Below are 12219 nucleotides of genomic sequence, written 5' to 3'. Positions count from 1 at the left end.
TGCTGTGTGTTTTTAGACTGATAATAGAAGTCATGCAACCCATAGGTTGTCTGAGGTCAAGCTATTATCACCTTGACCTACATTATTTATCCAGCTGTGCACAGTAATCAACTCCAGACTGAATTCATTTGAAATCAATATGATCATGCATGGAATGAGATGCAGCTTAGCATGAATAATGTTGGAGAGCTGGGCAATTGGAGAATATGAATAATATCAGGAGAGAATCCTCCCAACTTTGAGAAGCTTTTATGTAAAAGATCAATCCACAGTGTAATGTTACCTAGGATGTAACTCTTTTTACTGTATCCTAAGTGATGAGGAAAAATGTACAGAATCAATTTTTCAGTTGTGTGTATTCTAAGCATCTATAATTCTGATGTTCTGTCTCTTGTGTGAGCTCATTCTCATTGCTTTTTCCCTGTCAGATGGACTCAGAATTTATAGTGTTTTAAGACTTTAAATTCTAGCATTTTTTGGGAAAACTTGTTTCAAAATACAATTTTGAATCACTTGTAACTTGAATGTTAGTCTGATATTATTGTTGCTAAATATTTACTAATAATCACCTACAAAGCATTTCTGAAAAACAAATCTGGTAAGTTATGTTCCCTCTGATCTTTACCTGAAATATGGTATTAATGATAACTGCGTGTATATATATTAACATATTCTTCTTGTATAACTAACTATATTTTAGCATATCTCTAAGTATAGGCTGGCAAGAGAGTAGACTTACATTTCCACAAAGAAATAGTTTGCCCAATTCAGTTCCTGCTAGGGCAGCAAGGTGTTACTGGTTGTTAAATCTCCATGTTATCATTTGAATATGAAGTGCTAGAATGAGCATTGGGCTACTGATATACCACATAATGCATTCTTTCTGAAAAAAATTATACCCTCTTCTTAGAATAAATAAATCATTGTAATTAATAGTGTTTCACTGGCATTACTACTGTATATCTTTTGCAAATCAGTGTCTTAATTTTACGTTTCAGAAACTTTAATAACCTCTTTCTTGTTTTCCAGGAGGTGCAAAATGGAAGGTTGTTTAGGCTTCTAGCAAAACTGGGAACAATCAATGAGAGGCCAGAGTAAGAAATACTTGTTTTCATGGTGTAGGGTGTGTAAAACCCAGTTTGCAATGCAAGGTTTCTTATCTCATAAATTTAAGCTAAACATTTCCCCCAGATTTGCCCCTGAAGACCTTGAGAAAAATAAGATAAACAACTTTGACCAAAATTTTAAATAACAGAGAAGAGAATGCTACAAATAGATATGCCAAAGATGCTTACTTTGTTTAGTGTGGCTTCTCTTAGTAGTCTCTTGTGAGTGACAGTCGCTTTTTGAGGAAATCCATAGCTTACTTTAACTGTAGCAAATGGTATAGACACTGGTTTTAAGCTAGTTAATTTTCAGCTTGTTTGTTAACTACTACATAAAAATAAAGTGTTCATGGCCTGTTTTCCATCCTATTGAATAGACTTGGAGTTGTGTTTGTCATGCTGGTTTCTAAAATTTACATGCTAAACTTGTTGAAGATAACTATTCCTCCTGTTACTTTTTGTGATCCTTGGTAGGGATTAGCTTTGGGTACTTCAGCAGCTTAGAAACTTTGGGTATGTTATCTTCTGTTTGTGGCAGGGGGGAGACTGTAATTTAATTGCAAATTATAACAGGTAGCTTAGCAGAGCAGTAAGATTACTCAGTTTAAACTGAAGAGTCACATATATATCTGTCGGTTTTGATTTTTCTTCTGAGCTTTAATATGAGCCTTTGTTTTACACCAGGTTTCAGAAGGACCCAACGTGGTCAGAAACTGGAGACAGGTATTTACTAAAACTCTTTCGAGATCACCTTTTCCATCAGGTGACAGAAGCGGGTACTCCTTGGATTGACCTCAGTCACATTATCTCATGTCTTAACAAGGTACACTGTACTTGGGTTAGCTTTTAAAAATTTGTTTGGGTTAGCTTTCTTTAAAATAATATTCCACTTCAAAGCAAGTTGGCATTGGCAGGTTAATTCTGTTGATTTAACTGATGGTTATTTACCCCGTTTTGGATGAAAACAATGTATTCACTAAGCTAATACTAAAACATTTATGGGTATTTTAAATAAACTTAGTACACTAATATTAAAACTTGGAATTTGGTAATATAGCATGAGATACAGTAACTTTTCATCCTAGAATGCATTGAATACTGTGGATAAGCAATGCTGGTCCCTTTATGCTACTCTGGTCTTTCAACACAGCATAAAGGATCCATAAAACCCCTTTAGCTGGGGGTGGTTTCTGCTGATACAGTTATCACAGAGGATGGTCATAAGGCAAGAGGATCCATTCCTAAACTGTACTGACCAGAGTAGGAGACAGGAGGGCATATCAGATGGGAAACTGCAATAGAAATTTGTGCAAAATCCTAACAATCTAGGACAGTGCTGGAAAATTTCTGTGACTTAACATTAAGTCCACTTCTGATAACTTCCCTAGCCTTTCCAGCCCTTCATTTCCGAGGTTTAACAAAGCTATTTGCAGTTTTCCAAGAGCTGCACCACTAGCAAAATTTTAGCTAAGCACTCATGATTAATAGCAGGAGACGTGTGAGAGACCACAAGATCTTCACCAGTTGTAGAACTTGTTTTGCTCCACAAATTAAAAAAGTACATAAACTGATTATTTTGTTTATTGTAGATCAGCTTTCAACTTACTTTATTTTGCCAAACTTCAGTAATTCATGGGAGACTAAGATGCTACTTCTTCCCTTTTTTTTTTTTGGTAGTTGCTTGGTCATTCCACTCACTAGAGAGTGGTGATGCAGATACTGACAATATACAGTTTCAGTGGCTAGTATTTTCTTTTCTAGGATTAGGATAGCCAACTTTCTCTTCCAGAAAAAATTGAATGTATTCAGATCCTTTGACATGTAACATCTGACTTAACTACAGTTAAATCTTTTCTAAATTGTCAGGGCTTTTAATCTCCTATTAGACCACTGCTGTACATTTCTTTAACCTCCTTTTTATCTTTCTGGTTGGTGTCTGTAATCACTTTAAAAAGGACATTAAAGGGATTGAGGCTAAATCAAAAAGAAAGCATGTTGATATTCAAATAGGCAGTGAAATGCCATCATGATTTGAAAGCAGTGACCTGTACAGTACTGTAGCAAGAGGGGACAGTCCTGAATTCATAGGTCAGGTAAGAGACGGTGTCAAAGAATGCCCGTGTTCTGTAAATGTTCATGGCTTACCTTTTTAAACAGAGGCTCTTCTCTTCTGTGGTTGTGGGCTCAGCGCACACAAAATGTAAGGCTTACAGAAGTCTACTTTGGAAATACACTCTAAAAAACACTTCTGAAACTGTGGTGTGCACTAGTAAAGTGGTTGTTTGGGCTTTCCTGCTATACTCTGAAAGCATTCCTTCTGAATGAAAATCACTCTGTTGTTTAAAAGAAAAATATCTTTTTTTCAATGTGGCGTTTTGGGGATCTTTTGAGCTGAGATACTGATTTGTGCCTCCACAGGAGGAGAGAAAGAAAGCCATAAATATTGATGTTTCTAGTTAGCTGTGTGGCTTTCTTAATACAGATCTTCCATATCCTACATTCATTAAGGTAATTCACCGATTTCTTGTATGATGCTAATGGGAACAGTAGACAATATTTCACAAACACCTTAATTGTGACAATATTTTGTAATGGGTGTTGGAAGAGACTGGTGGTTTTATCCTACTCTACAAGAATTAAAAGCTAATTGGCTTGCTTTTGTCCTTCTGCAGCTATTCACAAAGCAGGAACTTTGAATTTGGGAGGTTCCCGCTTTCAAGGTTATGCTCAGAACATTATTTTAGAAGACAAATGCAAGAAATTTCTAACTTGATGTGTTGCTCCAGATAGCAGCTAGTGGAACATCTCAGTGGCAAATTTAATTGTTGTTCTGCTATTCAGTACAACATCATATATTTATTTAATCCTGCTGGGGTTGTATTTCCAAAGACTGTCTCAATAGTGTCATATCCCACTTCTCTCTGCCCTATTTTCTATATTGGGACAAGAAAGTTAGTAGTGTCAAGTATTTGGAAATATCAATATATCTTGACTAAAACAGAGCTACAAAAGTTTTGCACTATAAGAGTCTGACAGTTCTCCATTGACGAACATTTCTTTCAAAGTGAGGAGAACGTAAGATACAGTGTTGCAAGAAACTTTAGCATGTTAAGTAGGATATTCCAAATCAGGATTTAGTGGTACATCTCTAAAGTACATAGTGTAACTTACAGTTTCTTAATATTGAATTTGAGAAGTCAGAACAAAACATGAAAACAAATGTGGAACAATCTTTAATCTTTAACCCCAAATTATCTATTCGTTCATGGATTATAACTAGGTAACCTTTTTAGAGTAAGGGCTGAAATGTACCATACAGCTTAGGAACTAGTTTGTTTCCAGTACTACCAGAAACATGAGGTTTGGGTTTCTACTGGGTTTCAAACTACCTGGGGCTGGTCCATCCATTATTTCATTTTAGACTGGGCAAGAAGTAATTTACCTATCCTCTGAGGAGGCTTGTGGATTTTACGTGCAAATGTAATGTTTAACGTGGTTTTGCTCATCAGGAGCTATATGGAAATGATGCTAGGCTTTCTACACAAGGGAAGATAGCACTGCAGGTTTATTAGCTTTATGGAGAGGGAAGCAAACAATGGTAACCTAGTCCAAAGGTCTGGAATGTCCATCAGGTTAAGACCAAAATGTCTCGATTTCTTGGCAAGTACATTGTTGTGGTGCAATTCAGATCCTTCCTTTCTGTGGTGTTAGCAGCTTGGAACTGCACCACAACAACGTACTTGCCAAGAAATTGATTGCTTTTGTTATTGGGGAAATGTTTTGCCATTTCTTTCACACTTCTTTTATTTTATCTTTTGCATTCTTGTTACAGTTAGATGCTGGTGTGCCAGAAAAAATAAGCCTCATTTCCAGAGATGAGAAGAGTGTACTTGTGGTAACTTACAGCGATTTAAAACGCTGCTTTGAAAATACTTTTCAAGAACTGATTGCAGCCGCAAATGGTCAGTTGTAGTATTTGCTGAAAGCATGCAGGACATTGCTGAGGAACTTAACCAATAGCAAATTGCACTACAGCTGAATTGTTGTTGTCATCTCATTTCACATTTGGGAAACAAACAGGAGATGAGCAAAGCTGCTTGCACTTCAGTCAGGTACACTGTTACTTGAAGGGAAGAATGTTTCACTTATCCTAGAGCTAAGGCTGCCATTGGAGGCTTTATCTGTGAAGAATTTATTTTAGATTAAGGAACACATCAGGTGCATGATGTTCCTGCTTTTATTTTTTCCACTTGTATATGCACTAATTTTAATTTTTTTAAGACTTTTCTGATCTCTGAAGTTTTGCCACATTGTATACTTAAGGGAAACTCTTTGCAAGGACATTTCTGGGATACATTTTTGTCACTGAGGATATAGCAAAATTTATTCATTTTTGATATTATTTGCACCCAGAATAGCATAAAGGACCAGGTAAATAATTTAATAGAAATTGTGTTCTATTAATGACCGTTTAGTTCGTAACCTCTGTAAAAGTGTGTTGTATGCAAGCTCTGTATGCCACCCACTGTTAGCTCAAAAAGGAAACATGAGCAGACGAAACTTTTTCAAGTGAATTGTCGGTGAATTGACAAAAAAGGAAAGCAAGTCCCCTGTCATTTGATTTAAACTTTGTCTAAGCGAAGTGACGAAAATAGCAACATGGGAAACATCTATAATTTAAGGAGCATATCAAACTTGCTCTAAACACAACCAGCGCCTTTTAAAAACTGTTTGTACGTTTTCCTGCATTTACATTTATGCAATTTTTTTAATAGTTTTTTTTAAAGAAATTGTTTAAATGCCTGAAGTTTCAGGAGTGTATTACTTTAGGTTATTTACAGTATAATTTTTGTATAAAGTTCTGTTCTTTGAACCACAGCTTTATTATGGTACGCTACACTGGATACAGATACAAAGACACTGTTAAAAGAAGATTAACTTAACACAGCAGTTGTCTGGCATCAAGAGCTTTTCAAGTTTTACAGCCTGAATCTGGAGGGATAATGATCTGCTGTGCCTTTGCAGTCACTGCTTAGCCCAAAGTAATATTACTTTTGATAATACTCAACACATGAATATTCCTGAAGTAATTCAGTTTCAAAAGTCTGGAATTTTCCTCCTCAATTACCTTTCTAATATTTGGACATGCAGTTGTCTCCAAACTTGGGTATTCATGGGATTTCTAGTTAAACACCTACACTTTGATACTGAAGACTGCCAAATATGTAGGAATTTCCTTTCTTAAAGCAGTAGTGAAGACTGTATCTATCCTTTCCCAGCACTGAATGTTTTAATAGCACTGGGTGCTCACCATGAAGAAAATGTGGAAACTCAAAAGGTCAGGACAGACTCTAAGCACTTGCAACTGATGTTACTGACATCAATTTTAATAATTCTCAATATTTGTAGTTTTCAGAGAAGTTTTTAATATTTCTCTGTCCACTTTTATAAGCTTTAAAATGATTCTCCGCCTTGAGACTTGCATCAAGAAAAAAGCAACTCTCTTCACATCGAAAGCTTTGAAGACTAGGGACATGCTTTACACATTTTAGACAATGTGGTTGAATCCACATTAGGTAGCATCAGTTGTTGAGTTTAAAAATCGATTATTATTGCATTTGATCGAATGAATTTTAAAAGGAACATAATGTTTAATATTCAAACGATAACAGTTGCCAGAATGTTCTTTTTAATATAAAAGGAACAGGAACTTTGAGAAGTGAACATGCAAAACAGTCTTTTATCATTAGCTCATGTATTTGAGGAAGAGCAGCTGTCTTTTATATGTTTTTTGACAAATCATATTGTAATTCTTTTGTACAAAAAAGAAGTACTTGTATTCTAGAAGAAATATGAAATGCTTAATTTATAAGCGGGCTGAGGTTTTTTCCAGTATTGTTTTCTTTGAAAATGAAAGGGGATCATCGGTTCAGTTGTGGGGTTTGGGAACCTTTGAAAATTTAATTTGTGGACCAATATTTTGTGAAAGTGTAAGGCAGGGGTAAAATAGGGCTTGAATTCTCATCCTTTTTAGACCAGCAAACCACCCTCTGCAAGACATGTCTAAATTGCAAACCTGTGTGTATTTGCATAATGTCAGTTTGCTTCAGCCCCTAGTAACCTCAGGACTTGGTTTAAAAATAAAAAGGTAGACAGCTAATAAGTTTTCATACATAATGTCAGCCAGAAAATATTTGGTGTCAGGTAATACATAAAAAAAAAAGTTGAGCTTTGTTTTCTATTTATTTCATTTGGTCCGTATTTGGGAATGATTTGAACAGTCTGAAGTTCAGCTTGGGTGTTTTTTTGGGGAGAGCCCTTCTACCCCATCTTAATTCCATTTAGAAGGTTGTCCTAAAGTTGTAGTTTGATCCATTCATAGGAAGAACTGTGTATCTCTGTTTAAAAAGAGCCGCCAGGATGTGCCCTCCCAGATGGGAAATTTAATTCTGACCTTCCTATTTTTTACAGCTAAAAGCACAGAAGGGACAACCTTTGAAATCATCTGATGTTGGTCATTTTTAATTTTGTACCAGTTTTAAATTCTGTTGCTGTATTTACTATATTGTAAATATTTTGTTGAGGGTACCTATGTATTTTTGATTTGCCCTTGTTTCAGTAATTCAGGTGTCAAGTGCTTCCCCTAAAAAGCACCAGTATGTTAAGTTCTAATGTCATGATCCCAATATGTGTTACTCATCTTTAATCCTGTTTTCATTCTTCATGTGTACAGCAGTATTTTTAATAAAGAATACCAGAAATAACGTGACCTTGTTTTGACAATGTTAACTTCTGAAGGTGGATACAGGGCTTTTCAACTTTGGTGCTGGAGTTGTATTTCATTCTATAGTATTTCTTTTGTATTCACTCTGTGTGCAATGCAGAGTTTAAACAATCATGAGTCACAAAGTGTGTTTGCTTGCCACTTGTAGTATATCAGATGTCCTAAAACTTACAGATGTTGTTGACTAGAATTGTACTAACACAATTTCCTTAACTCCCAAGTCAAGTCCCATCTGCTTTTGTTGGATCAGGTCCACTTTACTACCGAAGCCCTGATTTTGAAAACTCTGTTAAAGTACCCTTACTTTCATGTTTATTGAGCTTTTTTGCCCAATAACAAAGTATATTAATTTATCTGTGAGTTTGCGTGTGGATTCATGACAGTTTCATTTCCCAGAATTCTTTTTGTGTATTGTTAACCAGCAAAGATGAGATGATTTACTGCTGGGTTAAAATCTCCTATACCCATCCAATCCTGACCATGTTTATGTAACATGAAATTTTGTGCAATACATGCGAAATTGTCAATACTCCCTGCATACATTTAACATTATTATAATAAGGGAGTTATTATCCCTTAAACTGCATTGCTTTAGAAATTCAATTATATAAGCTGCAGTAAGCTTGATTGATGTACTGATCTAGTCTCCAGTTTCCTTCTTAGTAATGTGCAGCAACAGCTCCACAAACACTGGCCTTCCAGCCTTGCGTGTAGTTTGTCTGTAGTGTGGCTTGGAGATCCCCTCAGATTATAAAATGCTGTATAGCAGAGAACACTCAACTGGACATCTCTGTGGAGGCTACATCCCCAGCTTCTGAGGGATGGGTGGGGATGTGGAGATTCTCTGAAGAAGAGGAAGCATCTACCAGGCTTAAGGTGCTAACTTATGTGCCACTTGGTTCAGAATACCAGACACCTTAGCTCTGTTTGACGTCCTTTCGTCTGTACCAGGTCTTCTAGCTGCAGAAGTAACGGGACGTGGGGGGCAGTTAGAATAGCATCATAGAATCATTAAGGTTAGAAAAGACCTTTAAGATCATCAAGTCCAACCATCAACTCAATGCCACCATGCCCACTAGACACATCCTGAAGGGCCACGTCTACATGTTTTTTTTGTTGAGTGGAAGTTTGTCACTGGGCTGCTTTGTCTTCTCCCACCATGAAACCTTACCTCTCCCAGAGACAGAGTTGCATTTGTGCCTCTAGACAGCAGTAAGCACTTCTTAGATATGCTGAATCTAGGGGATGTCACTCACACAGGGAGCAGCACAAGTGTCCATCACTGTATCAGCTTTGCTGTGTGAGAAGTATCTTCTGTGCAATTATTCCATATTCTCCTTTGCTTACAAAACTGGCCCATGGGATGGATTGTTTACCAGCTGAATCATCTGCTGCAGCAGTCTCTGACACTGGATTAACTTGTTTGGCAGAACTCTGCAGATTTTTTCAAAAGCAGACTTTATTATATGAATTTAGCAATCAAATACATTATATGAAGACAGAAAATGGTAGACAAAATAGGGGTTATTCACATCTGAAAAAACTTAGAGGGTTCATATAAAAGTAATCTTTGAAGTCTGTTTTTCTTAAATATTTATGCACAAAAAGCATATTTATATATTTACACTGTGCAAACACTTCCTTTGAGATGCATCATCCCATAACTATCTTTGCTCAATGGGCATTAAGAAGCAGTTCTTAAATCTCCTTTTGTTTTGACCAAGATCAAATATATTTTACCAGCAAGAGACAGCGCAATAGATACTTAAAACTGATGATCTCTTGCCCAGGAAGACCTAGGACTGATACTTAGCTTAGAAGTAGTGATATGTGTTTCTTTTACTTGAATATCCAAGAACTTTTTTCTTTTTAAGTATGCAAAAGTTCATTTGCCTTTAAGTCTGTTAGTGGGTTAAAGTCATAGCTCCTAAGCTGAGTTTTAAGAGGTCAGAACCATAATATATGTAGCATTTTAGTTAATATATCTTTATAGTGGACCACGAGGAGTCTGAGATTGGGCAGTAGGTGTTGATTTGGAAGACATCAGCACTGCTGTGTTAAATGCCCAACTCTCACTTTAATATTGCATTCAAAGGTGAAAGGGGATGGTGCATCCTTAGGTTCCTCGAGCAAAGAACATTCATGCCCTTTGTGAGAGGCTATACAGAAGTCTGTTGCAAGTGAATGATACCTTTTTATTTCTGTACATATACTGGTAACTAACCTGGAAATTCAACTGTCTTCATAGAAAAGCTGCCCTAACTTTCCAAGGAGGTTGTCTTGTCATGTCTAACTAGTCTCTTCAAACTCTCTAGTAATCAATTAATTTAAAGTATATGCAGTTTAGTAGCCATCCTGTCTTTTCAGACAGATTCCCATAAATAAAATATTATCAGTGCAGTGTTAGAACGTCCACGAGGTCTCGTGGACAGAGCTTGGCTTTAACATATCTAGCTTGCGGTTTGGTTCCAGTGTGTGTGTGTTGGCATATTGACAAAGTGCAAAACTTCAAGAATATTTACTTGATTTCAGCAGGCTTATCCAAACCAAATTGATCTGTATTCCCTGCTGTTGCAGCCCTGGCTCTGATCTTACTTCTCCTCTCTCCTTGCCAATTGTGTTTTGCAACACAAATTTGAAATTCTTGCTTTGCAAGACTCCTTACCACATTTGCCACCTGAAGCAAAGAGCCGTGTAATGCCCCGTCCCCAGCTCCCCTCGGAGCTTTAGCCTTTTCTCAAGTTTCTCAAAATAGAGTTTTCACTAAAACCTGTAGAGCATCGTCTGTTTCTTCTCTCTCTCTTTTTGAAAGATACTTTATTTTCTAGCACTACGCAGGCCCCAGCTATAGGGTGCAAATTCCCCAGTGCCTGATGCGAGCTCCCGTGGGCTGCCAGCTGCCTCTCCCGACCAGGACACCGGTGCTGCACCCAAGTCCAAGCAGAGACCAGCTGACTAGAGCATGAAATACCATCCTGCTGCCAGGGACCAAACAGCAGACTGGTTTTCTCTATAATGATGACCATCCAGGTTTTCAGAAGCACTGGGCAATTTTAGCGGCAACTGTTGTGTTCAGCACTTGGGCAAGTCAAGGCCTAAGCATTAGTATTTTGCTATATTTTGTATATGCTTGCTGCAGTCTGTAGAAAAGCAGATCACTGAGATTAAGCCAGTGATATCTTTTTAAATTTTAGGATAATTAAAATCATTTGGGTCAATGTTTTTAAACTGACAGTGTTTCAGAAGAACCTTTTTGGATTAATGTGTATTTAAATCTTGGCCTAGAACTACTTAAAGAGGTGGCTGGGAATAAAGGACCACAGAGTTGTAGTCAGGAGGGGGAGAATGGCACGCTCTCATTTTCTCCAACATCACGTTACCGTACGTGTATCTTCGCTTGGAGTCACTGAGCTGGTCACAACTGAAACTGCAGAAGCTTCTTGGCTTGGTTATTCCAGAAGGCACTGACTCCTTGCTCCTGCTGGCACCTTTCACCCTGTCACAGAGCAGCGTCACTGTTAGCATATTTAATGTGTACAGGCGTTTGTTTTAATGACTTGAGCAAAGCCACATCACAAAAAGCAGCTTTGTTTATTCTCAGATGATGGGTACGGCATTGATGCAGATGGGATTGCTCAATGGGAGGGTGGAATAGAGGACTGAAAGAGCTCTCCTGTGTCCCCTTCGAGTCCCCCTTCTGAACAGAGATGCTGTGACTCACTGTTAAGGTGCTCGTGTTCATTTTAAGTATTGGAGTCATGGTGCTTACAGGGGAGTAAGTACTTGATTGCTCAGCCTAAGCTCTAATTGCTCATTTGTGGCAGGTGCTTGGGAGTGAAACTTCATTGCAGGGCAAGGTAGTGTGGAGCTTCTGGCATCTGTGCTGCTGCTGGGCTGTGGGTCCCCACAGAGTCCCCACACTTAAATGTTCTTCCTAAGGGAACTGTTGGGGTTTTTTTTGAGCAGGAGAGTAGTAATGAAAGGTCTCAAGCCTTGAGGCAAAAGCAGAAAGCTACTAGTATAGGTGTTCCCAAGGCTAATGCTGGTATGAATTTTTAAGATAAACAGATGATGTTTGTGAGGAAGGGCACAAGGTCTGGGTATCTCCTCTCTTAGTCTTCTCTCAGCAGCATTAGAATTAGAGTTTTCCTGTTCCACAAAGGACCAGTTACCCTGTAGGCTGCCTTTTCTAAGATGCCCTTTACAAGAAAGGTTTAATGTCTTCTCAGCTGAGCCACTCTCTAAGACACTGATCCCCTTGCAGCACTTTCACCTGTATTCAGAGGGTGCAGTGCTTAAAAGGGCTCTTTCAATAATGAAGAAAGTTAA

At 37.7% G+C, this 12219-nt stretch overlaps 1 protein-coding gene across 1 annotated transcript in view; it reads left to right on the top strand.

Annotated features, from left to right (window-relative positions):
• The window catches only part of PAN3 (poly(A) specific ribonuclease subunit PAN3), a gene marked incomplete at its 5' end in the record, with an annotated part of 79229 nt that extends 74130 nt beyond the window's left edge, over positions 1-5099 (top strand). The window contains 3 exons of the mRNA XM_082002808.1: positions 1030-1094; positions 1791-1929; positions 4939-5099. Of these exons, the coding sequence (XP_081858934.1) occupies positions 1030-1094; positions 1791-1929; positions 4939-5079 (345 nt within the window). The 3' untranslated portion in view covers positions 5080-5099. The remainder of the gene's footprint in view (positions 1-1029; positions 1095-1790; positions 1930-4938) is intronic.
• Between the last annotated feature and the right edge of the window lie 7120 nt (positions 5100-12219).

This window comes from Phaethon aethereus, assembly GCF_964289735.1.
Source record: "Phaethon aethereus genome assembly, chromosome: 1".
Taxonomy (NCBI): Eukaryota; Metazoa; Chordata; class Aves; order Phaethontiformes; family Phaethontidae; genus Phaethon; species Phaethon aethereus.
The sequence above is the reverse complement of the archived record's forward strand: the minus strand, read 5'-3'. Positions and strand labels throughout refer to the sequence as shown.